The sequence below is a fragment of the Lethenteron reissneri genome, chromosome 36 (assembly GCF_015708825.2).
Source record: "Lethenteron reissneri isolate LAM-NWPU_2019-01 chromosome 36, ASM1570882v1, whole genome shotgun sequence".
NCBI classification, from domain to species: domain Eukaryota; kingdom Metazoa; phylum Chordata; class Hyperoartia; order Petromyzontiformes; family Petromyzontidae; genus Lethenteron; species Lethenteron reissneri.
The window spans coordinates 11,648,972-11,667,575 of record NC_083814.1 but is presented as its reverse complement, the minus strand read 5'-3'; the positions used below and the strand labels follow the sequence as shown (position 1 = coordinate 11,667,575).

At 56.7% G+C, this 18,604-nt stretch overlaps 1 protein-coding gene across 1 annotated transcript in view; it reads left to right on the top strand.

The window, feature by feature from the left end:
- The window catches only part of EEF1AKMT4 (EEF1A lysine methyltransferase 4), a 48,840-nt gene extending 30,512 nt beyond the window's left edge, over nucleotides 1-18,328 (top strand). Inside the window, exon 3 of the mRNA XM_061566318.1 lies at nucleotides 16,193-18,328. Within this exon, the coding sequence (XP_061422302.1) occupies nucleotides 16,193-16,498 (306 nt within the window). The 3' untranslated portion in view covers nucleotides 16,499-18,328. The remainder of the gene's footprint in view (nucleotides 1-16,192) is intronic.
- The last annotated feature ends 276 nt before the right edge of the window (nucleotides 18,329-18,604 follow it).

The window sequence follows — 18,604 nt, the reverse complement described above, 5'->3', positions numbered from 1 at the left end:
CACTCCTACCTATCCACACACCTGCCTATCCACACTCCTACCTATCCACACACCTACCTATCCACACACCTACCTACACACACCTGCCTATCCACACTCCTACCTATCCACACACCTGCCTATCCACACTCCTACCTATCCACACACCTACCTATGCAGACGTCTACCTATCCACACACCTGCCTATCCACACACCTACCTATCCACACACCTACCTATGCAGACTTCTACCTATCCACACGTCTGCCTATCCGCATGATGTGTGTGTGTGGGGGGCTGCTGTCTGACCAGCTCCGGTTTGACAGCAGAGGTCTCACTTCGAATCAGTCGGGTGGCATTATATTTTCATCGCCTGTGCAATGCTGTGTGGAAGCTACCTGGTCTGTCGCTCCACTCGAAGCTTCGGGTCTTCTCGGCCACAGTCATTCCCTCCCTTCTCTACGCTTGTGAAACGTGGACCCCTCTAATGGAACATCTTAGCCTGTTCGAAACATTCAGGCTGGCATGCCAATGATCCATCCTGGGTTTAACCAGGCTGGATTGTGTGAGGAGCTTACAAATCCTGGAAAGATCTGGACAAAGTCTCATCGGTGAGCTCTTCCGGCAGGCAAGGCTGCGTTGGCTGGGTCATGTAGCCCGCATGTCCAGCCACCACATTGCCTAAACAGTTATTGTTCGGCCCGATCGAGGGGGCTAAACGGACGCGGCACGAGCTAAAGAAGAGATGGAGTGATGTGGTACCGGAGAACGTGGAGCTGAGTGGACTTGCCGATGACTGGTACCAGCGGTGTCAAGATCGGCCTCAGTGGAGGAGGCTCGTGAAGGACGCTACTGGGCAGTTGGGGGCAGTCGCCCTCCAACAACAACGGAGGGCAGAGGAACGACGCTCACAACAACGAGCGGAGCGCCGGGTTGATAAAGCATAGCAAGTTGGCACAGTAGGGGGCACAGGTGGTGCATCAGTCAGTCATCTCAGTCGACCCGTGGCACCTGGGTCTGCACCATGACCTCCTGCCAGCGGGCGTTCGACACTTCACGTGGCCTCAAGGTGCACATGGCCTGGCACGAGCCCCGTGGTGACGTCACCGCTACTTAGTGGCCAATGGCGGTTGTTGTTGTTGTGTGTAGTGTTTGTGTAGTGTGTGTGTGTAGTGTGTGTGTAGTGTGTGTAGTGTGTGTGTGTAGTGTGTGTAGTGTGTAGTGTGTGTGTGTAGTGTGTGTGTAGTGTGTGTGTAGAGTGTGTAGTGTGTGTGTGTCTGTGTGTGTGTGTAGTGTGTGGTGTGTAGTGTGTGTGGTGTGTAGTGTGTGTGTGTAGTGTAGTGTGTGTAGTGTGTGTGTGTCTGTGTGTGTAGTGTGTGTGTGTGTCTGTGTGTGTAGTGTGTGTCTGTGTGTGTAGTGTGTATGTGTGTGTCTGTGTGTGTAGTGTGTGTGTGTGTGTCTGTGTGTGTAGTGTGTGTGTGTGTCTGTGTGTATGTCTGTGTGTGTGTAGTTGTGTGTGTTTCGGAGCGTGGAGGTGGCGCTGTCCGTGTCGGGGCTCCACGTTTTACATTCCGCTGTGACCTAGAAACCCCCCCCCCTTACCCCCCCCCATCTTCACTTGACAAGTGTAGCCCATTCATCAGCCCGGTGACATTCCCATTCATAAAACACTCACGCGCGCACTCGCGCACGCTCGCACTCGCGTGCGTGCACGGATAGCCACGTGCGCGCATGCGCAAGCAACGCATGCACACACCGCTGCATGCTCACACGCACATGCGTATGCACACGTGCACCAAGTTGCATGAAACGCGCCAGCGCCCATCATCTCATCTCCCGACAACCCCTCATCCCCCAACACCTCACCCACCTTGCTATCTTTCACCCCCCCCACTCCCACTGCGCTCACCCCCCCGCCCCCAACAGCCCCCACCACCAACCTCGCCTCCCCCCCCACAGCCCCCACCACCACCCTCGCCTCCCCCCCCCACAGCCCCCACCACCACCCTCCCCCCCCGCGGCCCCCACCACCACTCTCGCCCCCCCAACAGCCCCCACCACCACCCTCGCCCCCCCCCCAGCCCCCACCATCACCCTCGCCCCCCCAGCCCCCACCACCACCCTCGCCCCCCCCAACAGCCCCCACCACCACCCTCGCCCCCCCACAGCTCCCACCACCACCCTCCCCCCCCCACGGCCCCCACCACCACCCCCGCCCCCCCCCCAACAGCCCCCACCACCACCCTCGCCCCCTCCCCATCGCCCCACAGCCCCCACCACCACCCTCGCCCCACCCCAACAGGCCCCCACCACCACCCTCGCCCCCACCCCATCGCCCAACAGCCCCCACCGCACACCCCCTCGCTTCACCATACCGTGTGGATAGTGGGGGGTGGGGGGGGGATGCGGAGGGGGATTTCTCTCCGTTTCCGTGGCGACGTCGCCATGGCGACGCTCATCTCCCTCCTCGCGGTCCTCTCTCTCCCGTTCGTCTCGCTCACCGCTTGCCGCTGCGTGCGGTGGCTGCATGGCATGGCGGGTTTGTGGTTTGAAAACGTTTTCTTTGCGTGAGACCCAAATAAATGGCGGCCGCACCTCCGATTAGCGCGGTTGGCTACGTACGGCGCGAAAGAAGTTCGGCACACGCGCAATGCCGGAGTGTCGCCGTTTAATTTTGGTTTGGCGTGGTGGAAAATCACCCACGTGGACCGCACTGGCATGGCTCTTATGTACCCGAGTATCGAGCGCTAAAGGCAATTGCGTATTTATGTTGAACTTCTTTCACACCATACGTTGCCAATCGTGCTAACCGGAGGCGTGCCAGGCTGCCTGTATCGCAAAGTGCGACTCTTCACCCTTGGTTTGCACGGCTGTTCGCCAAGCCCTCTGGTTTCCATACAAATGCAAACGAACGGAAAATGTATTTTCCAGGTAAAAGTGTGTCATTGAAGTCTCGAATTGTGCAGCTCTGTTTCCCAGCAGGTCGCAATGAAATGCGTGCCGATGGGGATGCAGAATCGGGCCGTCGATTTTAATTGGCGCTTCGATCAATATGGAGAGCCTACATCCCGGAATAATATTCCTGTGTCATCCGATCCCACAACGCATTCACATTTGGCAGAGCCGTCCCTAGGGTACACGGCGAATCGGGGCGACTGCCCCGGGCCCCGCACATTGGGGGCCCCCCGCGCTTCAATGTCACGTGTCCGATGTTATACATCCGGTTTGGTTTGAAAGCGTGGCGGGGGCGCACCCCCCCCCCCCCCCCCATGGACGGCCCTGACAGCCAGAGAGAGATCATCATCCCATTGCCATGATCAGCGTTGTCATCTTCAGGGCTTAACTTCTCACCCCAGTTATATTTGTGGATTGCCAGAGTGGGCTTTGGACGAGTGCACGTCGTGGCGAGTAGGCACAGCTGTGGCAAGAGGTGTACTGGATGCGGTGTACCGGGAGCTTAAGTATTTCCCAGGTAGCAGACGAAGGCGAACCAAGCACCACCACCACCATCATCGTCATGACGACCACTTAGTTGGTAAATTATGTCCGTAAGTTAAATGGCTGGCGGTGGAGGGGAGTGGATACCGAATCTCGGCTGGACCCGTAGAGTGACCAACGTAGAAGAAACAGGTGGCGTGTGGAAGGCGACCTGATGTTGCAGCCAGTGATGAGAAGGGCACTGGCACTACATGGACACGCGCGTGTGTAGGATGGGCATCAACAGGAATATTAAAAGTGCGTTGTTTGTAAAAATGGAAGGAAGCAGAGGGAGAGGAAGACCTGACGAGAGAGTGGCTTTGACGATGACGACGACATCAAGAGAGTCGTGCCAGAAAGATGTGGCCACTACTTGAGCCGTATTGGCACGACGAGTGGAGGAAACGTGCAGTGGACATCTCCCTCGTGGATCGTGATGATGATGGTGTTGGTGGAGGAGGAGGGGAGCGGTGGTGCAGTGGTTGGTATTCATAGTTTTGTTTTATTTATCTCCCTCCCGCCCCTGGCCACAACCGCGCTTGCCAAAATTAGTACCTGGTGCGATATGTAAAAGATCTCCACGAGGGAGACAAAGGCAGGGATCACGCCCAAAGCCGCCTTTGTCTTCCCAGTGCTGATGTTTTACACACCGGGTGCTCGTTCAAAGTTGAAGCGATCTGGGGGGAGGCCGAGGACCAGGTCAGGTAATCGTCACCCGCTAGCCACGACGTTGCCGCTCCCCACGCTCGTGAAAGGCCAACACAAAGACAAAGGTCCCCCACGTGTAGCCTTGAACAGACTTGGGGCAAGTACTGTTAACGAGTAGCACCTATGAAGGCCGGCGCGGCGCGGCGCACGAGGAAGGGGTGGGGTGGCCAGAACCACGCCCGGCCGCCTTTGTCTCTCCAGTGGCGATGTTTTCCACACCACACCAGGTACTCATTTGAGGCTGAGTCGACCTAGGGGACGCACACACACACACGTCCAATCCATCGCTCGTAGGCCTAGATCCTTCCCCTCGGCATGAAGACAAGTTGTTACAGCTCGCCGCCGCGTGCTCGCGCTGCGTCACGTGTTACTCCGCGCGACGTCCGACGTTTCGCTCCACGTCGCTGGGGACCTTCAGGAGTATTCGGGAGAAGCCGCGTGTGCAGCGCGATTCCCCAGGTCCCCCCACCTCCACCCCTGTACCAGAGAGTCGTCGTTTCCCGTAATTATTATTTTGTATCGTGTTTAATTTTACTGCGGTGGCAGGCTCCTAATAACAATAACAGTCGCTTAGAACGCTCACTGTGGGCACGCGTATCACTCGAAAACAGCGAACTGCGGTACTTAGTCTCCAGCACTAACCCTGACCCCCTAGCCCCAACACTAACCCCTACCACCTAGCCCCAACACTAACCCCTACCACCTAGCCCCAACACTAACCCCTACCACCTAGCCCCAATACTAACCCCTAGCCCCAACACTAACCCCTACACCCTAGCCCCAACACTAACCCAGACCCCCTACCTCCAACACTAACCCCTACCACCTAGCCCCAACACTAACCCCTACCACCTAGCCCCAACACTAACCTCTACCACCTAGCCCCAACACTAACCCCTAGCCCCTAACCCCAACACTAACCCCTACCACCTAGCCCCAACACTAACCCCTACCACCTAGCCCCAACACTACCACCTAGCCCCAACACTAACCCCTACCACCTAGCCCCAACACTACCACCTAGCCCCAACACTAACCCCTACCACCTAGCCCCAACACTAACCCATAGCCCCAACACTCACCCCATCACCGCCACCTCCTCCCTGCAGCCTTCCCTTCCCATCCACCTCCTCCGGCCGAGTCGGGGACTGCCCGGGGTGGAGTGAAGGTTGCGTGTGCGGGGTGGAGCGGTGGCGCAGTGGTTAGCGCACCGCGCTTGCGATCCCGTCCACCCTCGTGTCTCGATTCCCAGCCAACGTCGGTGGCAGCAAATGTCTGAGCCAGTCGTGGCTCTTGCCTCGGTCGACTCGGCCTTAAATGAGTACCTGGTGCCACGTGTGCACATCAGTGCTGACCACCCCCCACCCACTTAGCACGCTGTGCTGGCTTTCACTGGCGCTCACTAACAGCACTTGTCCACACCGACTGTGCAGGCTATACGGGGGATATTTGTATTTGCATACGCGTGCGAGAATGCACGTGCTTGCATGCGTATGTGTGCATGCGTGTGCATGCATGCGCATGCGTGTACATGCATGTGTCTGCATGCATGGTTACACGTGTGCCTATGTACATGTACGTACGCGTGTGCATGCGTGTGCGTGGATGGGTATGTGTGCATGCATGCATTGGCATGCGTGTACATGCATTGGCATGCGTGTACATGCATGTGTCTGCATGCATGCTTACACGTGCCTGTGTGCATTCACGTGCGTGCGTGTGCATGCATGCTTACATGTGTAGCGCACAAACAAGCGTGCAATGCATGCGTATGTGTGCGTGCGTGCGTGTGCATGCTTGTAATTTGCATGCACGCGCCAGTACGTGATTTTGCACGCGGGCGCGTGCGTGCGCGCGCGTTTGCAGTGTGTATTTGTGTACGAGTGTGCATCCAAGGGATTACGCTGCCTCTTAGTATGCAGGTGCAGTCGTGTGGTCTCTTCCAGCGGAGACTCCCTCCTTCCCTTCCGCCCCCCCTCCCCGCATCACCCCCGCACCCCCCCCCCCCTCCGTAATTCACGTTAACCCCATACCAGCACGTTGGGTTTTCCCGATCGTGCTGTATGTCTGTCTTTCCGATGTGTCTGTGTTTTGGGGTTGTACCTATCCCGCGCCCGACGTCCTACCGATGGATGGACGTCATCCAGATGGACGTTCTCCAGATGGACGTTCTCCAGATGGATTCTTTCTATCTCCCCTTGGCTGCCACTCCGTCATTGTGCTTGACCGTTCATCGCCCCGTCCGTACGTCGTCTGTAAAGAAAGAGCTTCATAGCTCATCGGATTCCTCCAGTGCAAAATGCATCTTTTGATTCTCAATTCTCTCTGGCCACCACGCTCGGTGCCCAGGCGCCACTCGCTCCTCTCTATGATTTGGACCGGTGGTGTCAGCCACCTCGCCGTTGCTACTTGGCGTAACCCTTTCAGGTGTCCCCGCCAATTTCCATGCGAACGTGGAAATCGGGTCGGGAACAACGAGGGCATTCGAACCGTGGCTGTCGGGGCTGAATGTATCCTCGGACGTGTTTACTGCAGTGGCTTTAGGGTTAGCTTCGGTCAGGGTTAGCGTTCGGACTAAGGGGTCGGGGTTAGTGTTGGGGGTATGGTCGGGGTTAGTGTTGGGGCTATGGTCGGGGTTAGTGTTGGGGCTAGGGTGTAGGGTTTAGTGTTGGGGCTAGGAGGTCGGGGTTAGTGTTGGGGCTAGGGTGTAGGGTTTAGTGTTGGGGCTAGGAGGTCGGGGTTAGTGTTGGGGCTAGGGTGTAGGGTTTAGTGTTGGGGCTAGGAGGTCGGGGTTAGTGTTGGGGGTCGGGGTTAGTGTTGGGGCTAGGAGATAGGGGTGGGGGTCGGGGTTAGTGTTGGGGCTAGGGTGTAGGGGTTAGTGTTGGGGCTCGGGGCTAGGGTGTAGGGGTGGGGGTTAGTGTTGGGGCTAGGAGGTCGGGGTTAGTGTTGGGGCTAGGGTGTAGGGGTGGGGGTTAGGGTTAGTGTTGGGGCTAGGGTGTAGGGGCTCGGGGTTAGTGTTGGGGCTAGGGTGTAGGGGTTAGTGTTGGGTCTCGGGGCTAGGGGTTAGTGTTGGGGCTAGGGTGTAGGGGTTAGTGTTGGGGCTAGGGTGTAGGGGTGGGGGTTAGGGTTAGTGTTGGGGCTAGGGTGTTGGGGCTAGGGTGTAGGGGTTAGGGGTGGGGGTAGACAAACCCCCGGCGTTGTTGCTGGGGGGCCCACGCCTCTGTGCGACCGTGCCGGGTGGGTGGTGGCGGGGGGGGCAAGGGGGGGGGCAGGGGGGGGGGCCTGGCCCGCGTGGGGGTCGCGCGCCCAGCAGAGGCAGCGGGAGGCCAACGCGATGAGGCTCGCTGGACAAATTATGTTTTGTGGACAAAGTCATTTTACAGGGAATACCCCCCCTCTACCCTCCCAGCCCCGCCCCCCAGCACCCCCAGCCCCGCCCCCCAGCCCCCCTCCCCAGCCCCGCCCCCCGTGTCGGTGAGAAAGGCAGAGATCGTGCTAAGAATGCAATGCGGGGGGATGCGCGTGTATGTATGTATGTGCGTGCGTGTGTGCGTGTGTGTGTGTGTGCGTGTGTGTGTGCGCGTGCGTGTTTGTGCGTGCTTGTGTGTGCGTGTGCGCGTGTGTGTGTGCGTGTGTGTGTGCGCGTGTGTGCGTGTGTGTGTGTGCGTGTCTGCACGTGTGTGTGTGCGCGCACGTGTGTGCGCGTGTGTGCTACATAGTCACCACTCGTCTACTGCAACTCTGGTGTGGCGTGCTCGCTTGTTGCACTCGGCGTGGGCTCAGAACACAAATGTAAAGGTGCGCGCACAAAGATAAAGTTCCCCCGTGTAGCCTGTAACAGACTGTCGGGGCAAGTGCTGTCAGCGAGAAGCACCTATGATGGCCGGCACCGCACACGAGGGGGTGGGTGGCCAGCACCACGCCGAGCCGCCTTTGTCTCCCCAGTGGTAATGTTTACACACCACACACCAGGTAATCATTTGAGGCTGAGTCGACTTAGGGGAGGCCCATGAACGGTTCAGATAATCGTCACCGGTGTTGGCCGTGAGCGGGAATCGAACTGGGGTCGCAGGGTTCGTAGCGCAGCGCGCTAACCACTACCCCACCGCTCCCCACGCTCTCGCTCGCAAGCGTGACTCATGCCACTTCAATTAAACTGCCCGCGTAGATTTCTTTAAAACAAAATCAATACCAGCTCCAGGTACACCCCCCCCCTCCCCCCACTGCACCACACACGGGGGGGGGCTGGTGGGGGTCCTCACTCCCTGTCTGCTCCTCCGGAATGCACTGCCATTTGGTGGTGGTGGTTGTGGTGGTGGTTGTGTTGGTGGTGGTTGTGGTGGTGGTGGTTGTGGTGGTGGTTGTGGTGGTGGTGGTTGTGGTGGTGGTGGTTGTGGTGGTGGTTGTGGTGGTTGTGGTGGTGGTGGTAGTTGTGGTGGTGGTTGTGGTGGTTGTGGTGGTGGAGGGGCTTATGGGTCCCCGGGGTCCCGGCATGAGGTCCAATTATCCGATTGACGTAAATGTAGAGGGCCGCAGAGCTCGGGCAATTGTTGGCGCCGGCAGCCCAACGCGAGGCTGCTGCCGCTGCCTCCCTGCTTGTCCGCGATTTCTCCACGCGCCTCCGAGTCGTCCTCTGTCTTCGAGAGCGGCGCGTTCCAAGTTGCAATTATGATCATTGTTTTGTCCTCGCAAGAACAAACCTTCCCGACAATGCATTATGCCACCCCAACCCCCTCGTGTGCCGTGCCAGCCTTCACAGGTGCTACACGCGAACGGCCCTTGCTCCAATAATTATCTATTAGGGCTACACGGTGGGGTGGGGTGGGGGGAATCGTTGTCTTTGTGCGCACGCGTGTGTGTGTGGGTGCACGTGTATGCGTACGCCCGTGCGTTACGTGCGGCGCGTGTGCACGCTTGTCGCACGCGCACGCGCACGCCTCTGCACGCGCGTGTACAGCACGGCGCTGTTGGCTGGCACTGCTGTGCCATCGGTGTGCCAACATCGTTGTGCGTGAGTGGTTGCTGCTGCTGCTGCTACTGCTACCTTCTCAGCATTCCTAATTTACTGGAAATGCATTATGGGACAGAAGGTTCTGGAATAAACCTCACTCTTTTTTCCCCAACCCCCACCGCCGATACCACCACCACCTCCTCCTCCTCAGCCCTCCTTCTCCTCCTCCTCCACCCTCCTCCTCCACCATCACCGACACCCACCGCCACCCTCCCACCCTCCCTCTGTGTGATTTGTTTTTTTCCCACAACGCGCAGAGCGGTGACGGCTCGAATGCAAAGTGACTCCGAGGTGCATCACAAACCCGGCAGCGGCGGCGGCGGCGACAGCGATCCCATTGCCTGTGCGGCCCTGCACGTTGTACATTGCAACAATAACAACAACACGGCACAGACGAGTGTGTGTGTGTGTGTGCATGCGTGCATGTGTGTGTGTGCATGCGTGCATGTGTGCATGTGCATGCGTGCATGTGTGTGTGTGTGCATGCGTGCATGTGTGTGTGTGTGCATGCGTGCATGTGTGTGTGTGTGCATGCGTGCATGTGTGTGTGTGTGCATGCGTGTACGTGTGTGTGTGTGTGCATGCGTGCATGCGTGCACGCGTGTGCGTGCGTGCACGTGTGTGCGTGCGTGCACGTGTGTGTGTGCGTGCGTGCACGTGTGTGTGTGCGTGCGTGCACGTGTGTGTGTGCGTGCGTGCACGTGTGTGTGTGCGCGTGCAGCTACGTGTGTGTGTGCATGCGTGCACGCGCATATGCGTTTGCATGTGGGCAGCGGTGGTGCAGCGGTTTTGCGCAGTGACCCAAGTTCGATTTCCGCTCACGACCAACAGCAGATACGATTATTTGAAGCGGACTTGGGTCTCCAGTAGGTCGACTCGGCCTCAAATGAGTACCTGGTGCAGTGTGCATCGCCACTAGAGAGACAAAGGCGGCCGAGCGTGGTGCTGGCCACCCACTCCCTCGGGTGCTTGCTAACAGCACTTGCCCCAACATTATGTTAAGGCTATACGATGCATCTTTGTGTGCGGGTGTGTGGGCGTGGGGGAGCGGTGGGGCAAATGTGTAGCAGCGTTGCGAACTCAGCAACCCGAGTTACAGTCCTCTAACATCAGTGGCGAATATCCGAACTGGTTCAATCGAGAATGTTCTTTGATTCGCAAGGATTGGTAGTCTACGGTGGTGAATCGGTCATTGATGAGCACCGCTGGGAAACGATGGTGGTGATGATGATATTTCCAATTTCAAATCGATGTTCTAGCTTGACCGACTTGTAGCGGATGAACCGTCATGCATGGGCACGGTCAGCCAAGGAGTGGGAGAGCAACCTCCCTTTAGCGGGGAGATGGAGCTTCGAAGTCACCGCGGCGTGCGCAGGCGCTGGGTGGGATTCAAACATCGCAGGATCGTCTTCTTGGTTCTTTCGGTAAAGTCACGTAGAATGGAAGTAATAAAATAATAAAAATAAAACATAATAAAATAATTCTCACGACGTTTCGGCCACAACCCAAGCAGCCGTCTTCAGCTGTCTCCCCGACAGACCTGGTCTTCACCTGAGGACGGCTGCTTGCGTTGTGGCCGAAACGTCGTGAGAATTATTTTATTATGTTTTATTTTTATTATTTTATTATTTCCCTTCTATGTGACTTTACCGAAAGAACCAAGAAGATGAATCCCTGCAGTCACGAAAGCTTGAAATCGAAATATTTTTATTTTTATTTTATTATTTCCCTTCTACGTGACTTTACCGAACGAACCAAGAAGATGAATCCCTGCAGTCACGAAAGCTTGAAATCGAAATATGTTTTTATTATTTTTTTATTTCCCTTCTACGTGACTTTACCGAAAGAATCAAGAAGATGAATCCCTGCAGTCACGAAAGCTTGAAATCGAAATATTTTTTTTATTACTTCCCTTCTACGTGACTTTACCGAACGAACCAAGAAGATGAATCCCTGCAGTCACGAAAGATTTAAATCGAAATCGCAGGATCGTGTCCTGAGATGCGGACTGTGTGGGGGGGCCTTCATCATCACCCAGCAGTGGATTGAGCGTGGCTCATGGTAATGACGATGATTATGAAGAAGAGCCATTGATTGATTAAAAAGGGGGAGGGTGATTCATGATTATTATAGGCATGGGTCGATGTGCGATAATTGGAGGCGATGATGGTGGTGGTGGTGATGATGTTGGTGGTGATGATGGTGGTGATGATGGTGTTGATGGTGGTGGTGATGGTGATGATGGTGGTGATGATGGTGGTGATGATGGTGGAGATGATGTTGGTGATGATGGTGGTGGTGATGATGGTGGTGATGATGGTGGTGGTGATGATGGTGGTGGTGGTGATGATGGTGGTGGTGGTGATGATGGTGGTGGTGATGATGATGGTGGTGGTGGTGATGATGATGGTGGTGGCGGTGATGTTGGTGGCGGTGATGTTGGTGGCGGTGATGTTGGTGGCGATGTTGGTGATGATGGTGATAGTCGATGATCATCATAGTGACGGCGATCTGGTCACGTTCACACGTTTCATGACGCCATGTTTTTTTGTAACAATCCCCCGACGTGCACGCATGCACAATACAAAGACAAAGATCCCCCGTATAGCCTTATCAGACTGTTGGGGCAAGTGCTGTTAGCGAGTAGCACCTATGAAGGGCCAGAACGGCACACGGAGGTGGTGGGTGGCCAGCACCACGCCCAGCCGCCTTTGTCTTCCCAGTGGCGATGTATTTACACACCGCGCCAGGTACTCATTTGAGCCTGAGTCGACCTAGGGGAGTCCCAGGACCGGTTCAGATAATCGTCAATGGCGTTGACTGTGAGCGGGGAATCGAACTCGGGTTGCCGGGTTCGGAGCGCAGCGTAGCGCTAACCGCTACACCACCGCTCCCCACGTGTGTGCATGCACGGACACGCACGAATGCACTCAAACGCGGCCACGCACACACACACACGCGGACACACACACGCACGCGCACGCACGCGCACGTACGCACACGCATGCAAACACACGCACGCATGCAAACACACACGCGGTCACGCAAACACACACACGCATGCACACACATACGCGGACACGCACACACGCACGCATGCAAACACACGCACGCACGCACGAGTCCAGGCGCACATTGTTACGCGCGGCACGCACACGCGCGCATTCTACGCCGGCATTTGCAGTTCCCTGTCTATTCCCCACCCCACTTCCTCCCCCTCCCCTCGTCCTCCCACACTTCTCCCCCGTTTCTTCTCCTCTTGCTCAGCCCCCCCAACCCCACCTCCCCCTCTCCCCCTCTCCAATTCACATCCCTCTCCATCCTTGCTGCCACCAACCCAATGATCGATGATGACAAAGATGATGGTGGTGGTGGTCAATGATAACGATAATGACGATAATTGTGTCCACCCCGCGTGCACATCGACGCACAGGTAAAGACAAAGATCCCCCTTATAGCCTCTCGGGGCAAGTGCTGCGAGCCAGCACCTACGACGGCTGGCAAGGCACACGAGGGGGTGGGTGTCTCCTGAATTCTGATTATTTTATTTTCCCCCACACACCGCACCGACAGCTCATTGTGTCAAGGCTGGGTCGACCTAGGGAAGTTGCCCAGGACCAGGTTGAGATATTCGCCACTGTAATTTTGTGAATGGGGAATCGAACTCGGGTCGCCGGGTTTCGTAGCGCAGTGCGCTAACCACCACACTACCGCTCCTCGCGTGCACGGACACACACAGACACACACACAGACAGACATTTCCCCTCACCCCCTTCCCTCGCTCCCTCGCCTCCCCTCGCCGTTCATTGATGAGCGTGGGCGAGAGAGTGAGAGTGAGAAGGGGGTGCTCATGCGAGTTTAAGCCGTGTGTGTGCGTGGAGCGGTGGTGCAGCGGTTAGCGCTACGCTGCGCTATGAACCCGGCGAACAGAGTTCGATTCCCGCTCACGGCCAACACCAGGTGATGATTTTCTGAATCGGTCGTGGGCCTCCCCTAGGTCGACTCGGCCTCAAATGCGTACCTGGTGCGGTGTGTAAGCATCGTCACTGCAGAGACAAAGGCGGCTGGGCGTGGTGCTGGCCACCCACCCCCTCGTGTGCCGTGCTGGCCTTCATAGGTGCTCGCTAACAGCACTTGCCCCAACAGTCTGTTTCAGGCTGTACGGGGGTGGGTGGGTGGCCAGCACCACGCCCGGCCCACTTGATTCCTCCCCCAGCGGCGACTGTTCCACGCGCGCCAACACCACGCGCAATGTACTCATTTTTGAGGCCGAGCCGACCTAGGGGAGGCCCAGGGCGTCCCCCCCCCCCCCACCGCGTTGCAGTCGCTCGTGCCTCCTCGAACGTTCAACAGCGAGAGGAGCACGTGGCCACGCGGGGGGGGGGGGGGTGCCACACCGAGGGCAAGCGCAGGAGCCCCAGGTAGCTCAAGGTCCCTGACCCCCCCCCCCCCCCCAACGGATTCATTGGAAAATAAGGGAGAATGGCGGGGGGGGGGGGGGTATGAGGGTCATTTGGAATCCTCGCATCGAACGATCGAATTCAGAATCCCAATGAACGCGGACGAATTGACACGAAATGCGCGCGCGTGCGTTGGACTTCTTTCGCGCCGTGCGTTCGCCAACCGCGCTAATTGGAGGTGCGGGGGGGGGGGCAGACTAAACACGAAGCAGTTTTAATTCATCAACCTCCGTCGTCGTCTGTGTCTTTGTTTTTCCACCTCGCCCCACGTCTCTGTCATCTCACTGCCTCCTCTCTCTCTGTCTGCGTGCCCCATCCACGTCTCATTATCCCACCTCGTCTTGCTGCCTCTCTCTCCCCTCTCTTGTCCACGCCTCTTCTATCGCCCTACTCGGATGGTGGAAGAGATGTCGACCTCCGAGATTGGCACGGTTGGCTACGTACGGTGCGAAAGAAGTTAAATTTGGGCCGTACCCCCCCCCCCTCCCACTGACTCCCGGCACGTGCCAAATCGTGCGCACGTCTTGAAGATAAATCTTCGATGATGACCAACAGAGAATAATGCAACGACGATGATGAACGTCGAGCCGTCATCCACTGCTGGGAGACAGTGTCCCCGTGCCTGCGGTAGGGAGGTAGGGAAAGGTTGATGATGGTGGTGGTGGTGGTGAAGGTGATTGCAGCGGAGGTGGATGGAGGGCGGCTGGTGGTGGTTGTGGTGGTGGTGGTTGTGGTGGTGGTTGTATTCGAGAGGGGTGGCGATGGCGGTGATTGCATCGGCGGGGATGATGGAGGAGGTTGCAGTGGGGATGCCGAGGGACGGGGGAGGAGGAGGGAGGGAGGGAGCAGGAGGGAGGGGGAGGAGGGAGGGATGCTGTTGATTGAGGAATTGGCGGAGGAGGAGGAGGGGGGGGAAGGAGGAGGAAGTGGAAGCAGGCTGGAGCTTGCGCAGTGGCATCGCGCACAGAATGCAAATGCGAGCACCGATCCTTAAAGGGTTTTTTCTCTCTCTCTCGCTCCGTGGGGCGCGCTGGGTGGGGTGGGCATGCCCGTGTGTGTGTGTGTGTGCGCGCGCGTCACCCATGTGTGTGTCCTGTGTGCGTGTGTCTTACACATGTGTGTGTGTCTGTGTGTATCCCAGCCTTCGTAGGTGCTCGCGAACAGCACTTGCCCCTAAAGTATGTTGAAGCTGTCAGGGGGATCTTTGTTTATGCGGGGAGCGGTAGCGTAGCGGTTATCGCGCTGTTCGATTCCCGCTCACGGACGTCGAATATCTGCACCGGTCCTGGGCATCCCCTAGGTCGACTCAGCCTTAAAACGAGTACCTCGTGCAGACCGGCACCGGGTAGACATGTGCGTGTGGTGCTGGCCACCCACCCACCCACTCGTGTTCCGTGCTATCATAGGCGCTGCTCGCTAACATCGCTTTAAGGCTGTGCGGGTGATCTCTGTCTTGATATTTGGCGCCCACCAGCATCCCCGTTGCATCCTGTCAAAACAATCCAGTCACGGTGACATGACGACCTTCTTGCCCGAGGCCGGGGGAGGGATTCACGAGGGCCATGCCAGGCACTGAGCCGGGGGCCACTGAGGGCCTCGGTTCGAGTCCGGTTCTCGCGTTCACGATTGCCACGACAACAACAACAACAGCATCTCATCTCATCCGTGCCGCGTTTTTACTTCCCACATTAAAACAGCAGCTGTGAGAAATCGGGCAGACGCATATCACCCCCCCTCCTTTCTCCCTTCTGCGTCACCACGTGACACTCACCCTGCTGTGTCACCACGTGACACTCTCCCTGCTGCGTCACCACGTGACACTCACCCTGCTGTGTCACCACGTGACACCCTGCTGTGTCACCACGTGACACTCACCCTGCTGTGTCACCACGTGACACTCTCCCTGCTGCGTCACCACGTGACACTCACCCTGCTGCGTCACCACGTGACACTCTCCCTGCTGTGTCACCACGTGACACTCTCCCTGCTGTGTCACCACGTGACACTCACCCTGCTGCGTCACCACGTGACACTCACCCTGCTGTGTCACCACGTGACACTCACCCTGCTGTGTCACCACGTGACACTCTCCCTGCTGCGTCACCACGTGACACTCACCCTGCTGCGTCACCACGTGACACTCACCCTGCTGCGTCACCATGTGACACTCACCCTGCTGCGTCACCACGTGACACTCACCCTGCTGCGTCACCACGTGACACTCACCCTGCTGCGTCACCACGTGACACTCACCCTGCTGTGTCACCACGTGACACACTGCTGTGTCACCACGTGACACTCACCCTGCTGAGCCTCGATATTAGGAAGCCACTGGAGCTATGCACTTTTAAAACATCGAGATTTCGAACTGAGGTTTGTGTTTAGTTTGTTGTTCTTCCTCGCACCTCCGATTAGCACGGTTGGCTACGTACGGTGGTGCGAAAGAAGTTCAACATACAGACACATTCACGTCCCCCATGTATCACTCACTCTGTCCCCTACCCCCCTCCCCCCACCATGTCCCGCACCTCATCCCCCGTGGCCCCTCGCCCCACAGGTGTCGCGCGTCCTGCGCCCGGGCGGCCACTTCGTGTCGGTGACGTTCGCCCACCCGCATGTGCGCTCGCCGCTGTACGCGCGGCGCCGCTACGGATGGCGCGTGCGGCACCGCACGTACGGGGAGACCTTCCACTACCACGTGTACGTGATGACGAGGGGCCACGGCGAGCCGCCCGGAGATGATGACGACGACGACGATGAAGACGAAGATGATGAGGATGATGATGCGGCTCCGCCCGTCATGCTTGAGTACGACGAGCGAGAAGACTTCCTCAACGCCATCGATCTGTCAACGTTCCTTTGACCTTCGTTGACCCTTTGGCCGGTCCCACAACAGCGCGCAAGTTTTTAGGAGGTCGCGTTGGCAAGGTCGCCGAGTGCGAGCTCCACGTGGATATTTACACTCGCGCTCGGTTCACTTTGCAAGCGAAAGGGAAAATATCACTCGAGATGTTTCGTGAATGTTTGTCTTTTGGACTTCTTTCGCACCGTACGTAGCCAACGGCGCTAATCGGAGGTGCGGTGCAAGGACAATAAACTAACACAGGAAGGAAATTAGTTTTTAATCGGGCGACCTAACGTATTCTCCAGTTTGGGGTGGCTGCGTCCGATATTGTGAAGAACGCAAGACGAGACTCAAAGTCTTCGGGAAAGACTTTGAGACTCGTCTTGCTGTTCGCAATCGTCTTCCCGAAACACATCTCATCCAGCGTTTTAAAGCACCGTGTCCGTAACCATCTCCTGGGAAGACGGCTCCCCGTTGCAGTGCCGTATTCTCCCGATGATGAAGCAGGGGTTTTAAATAAAAAAATAAAAATTCGCCACAAAGTTTGGAGTGCGTCTTACTCTCTGGAGCCTCTTGTAATTTGCAGATGATGGTAGCTCTGCACCAGGGAATTCCTCCTCCTCCATCCAAGAGGTCTCTCTCCCCCTCTACTCCTCCTCCATCCAAGGGTTCTCCCTGCTCCTCCACGCAGAGCAGAGGGCCTTCCCGCCTCATCCTCCACGCAGGGAATCTCCCTCTCAGGGGAGTACCCACACTTTACCCCTCCACACGTGGGCCTGCCGATAATTATCTCGGAGAGATTTATGTGAAATCAACATTTCAACGAATGCCCGGAACTTCCTCGCCTGATATACAGGAAGTCGTGGGTTCGATCCTGACCCTGACGCCTGCTGTATATGTGGAGTTTGCATGCCTCTCTCCGTGGTGAGATGTTAACTACCTCGCATGGTATTCAGGAGGTCGTGGGTTCGATCCTGACCCTGATGCCTGCTGTATATGTGGAGTTTGCATGCCTCTCTCTCCATGGTGAGATGTTAACTACCTCGCCTGGTATTCAGGAGGTCGTGAGTTCGATCCTGACCCTGACGCCTGCTGTATATGTGGAATTTGCATGCCTCTCTCCGTGGTGAGATGTTAACTACCTCGCATGGTATTCAGGAGGTCGTGGGTTCGATCCTGACCCTGATGCCTGCTGTATATGTGGAATTTGCATGCCTCTCTCCGTGGTGAAATGTTAACTACCTCGCCTGGTATTCAGCAGGTCGTAGGTTCCATTCTGACTCTGACGCCTGCTGTATATCCCCTTGGTTGCATCGATTTTTTTCCAGGTCCTCCGGTTTTTCCCTCCACATTTAGAATGAACATCATGATTATTAATGAGGGGCGGGTCCATGTGGAGGACGTAACCTGTTCATGATTATTAATGTGGGGGGGGGCTGGTCGACGTGAGAGTGACGTCACGCGCGTTACACACTGACATTCTTGGGTAAATATAGCAACAAGTGATAAACAAACAATAGACGAAGGAGGTCCCATGATGTAGCTTGCTCACCCTGAGCTCTCATTACTCTGGTAGTGCGTTGTCTTTGAACTGTGCGCCTTTTGGCGTCATCTGGTCGAACACCATATGAGACTAGGCTCTAAAGAAAGCTGTCTCTGGTGTGGACCAATCCGTTTCAAATACTATGCATAAATTATCAGAGTATTGTTTTTTGTTTGCATTTGACTGCAAGTATTGTGGTTAATGTAAGCATGATTCCTTGCAAACGGTGTCAGTTTTTGTTGCCAGAAAAAAGGGGAAAACCCCTATTAGTATATTTTGGTACTGGCAAAGGAGGTCCCATGATGAAATAGACGATGGGTCAGCTTTTTGGCTGTCGCCTGCTACCGTCGGGGGGGTGGGCACCGTCTCCGCACCCGCCTGCGTCCATTGACCGTGCAGGCGGCTTCAGCCCAGCCCAGGGCTCTTCGATAATTTTCAGAGGCGGTGGGGGAGGGGGCAAGACATCATCAATGCCATCCCCTAATCAATGCCTTACATTATTACAGACCAATTCAGACCTTTTTGGTCAACCCCGGGCCCCTTATACAATCTCAACGTTCATCCTACAAAGTCCCATCGTC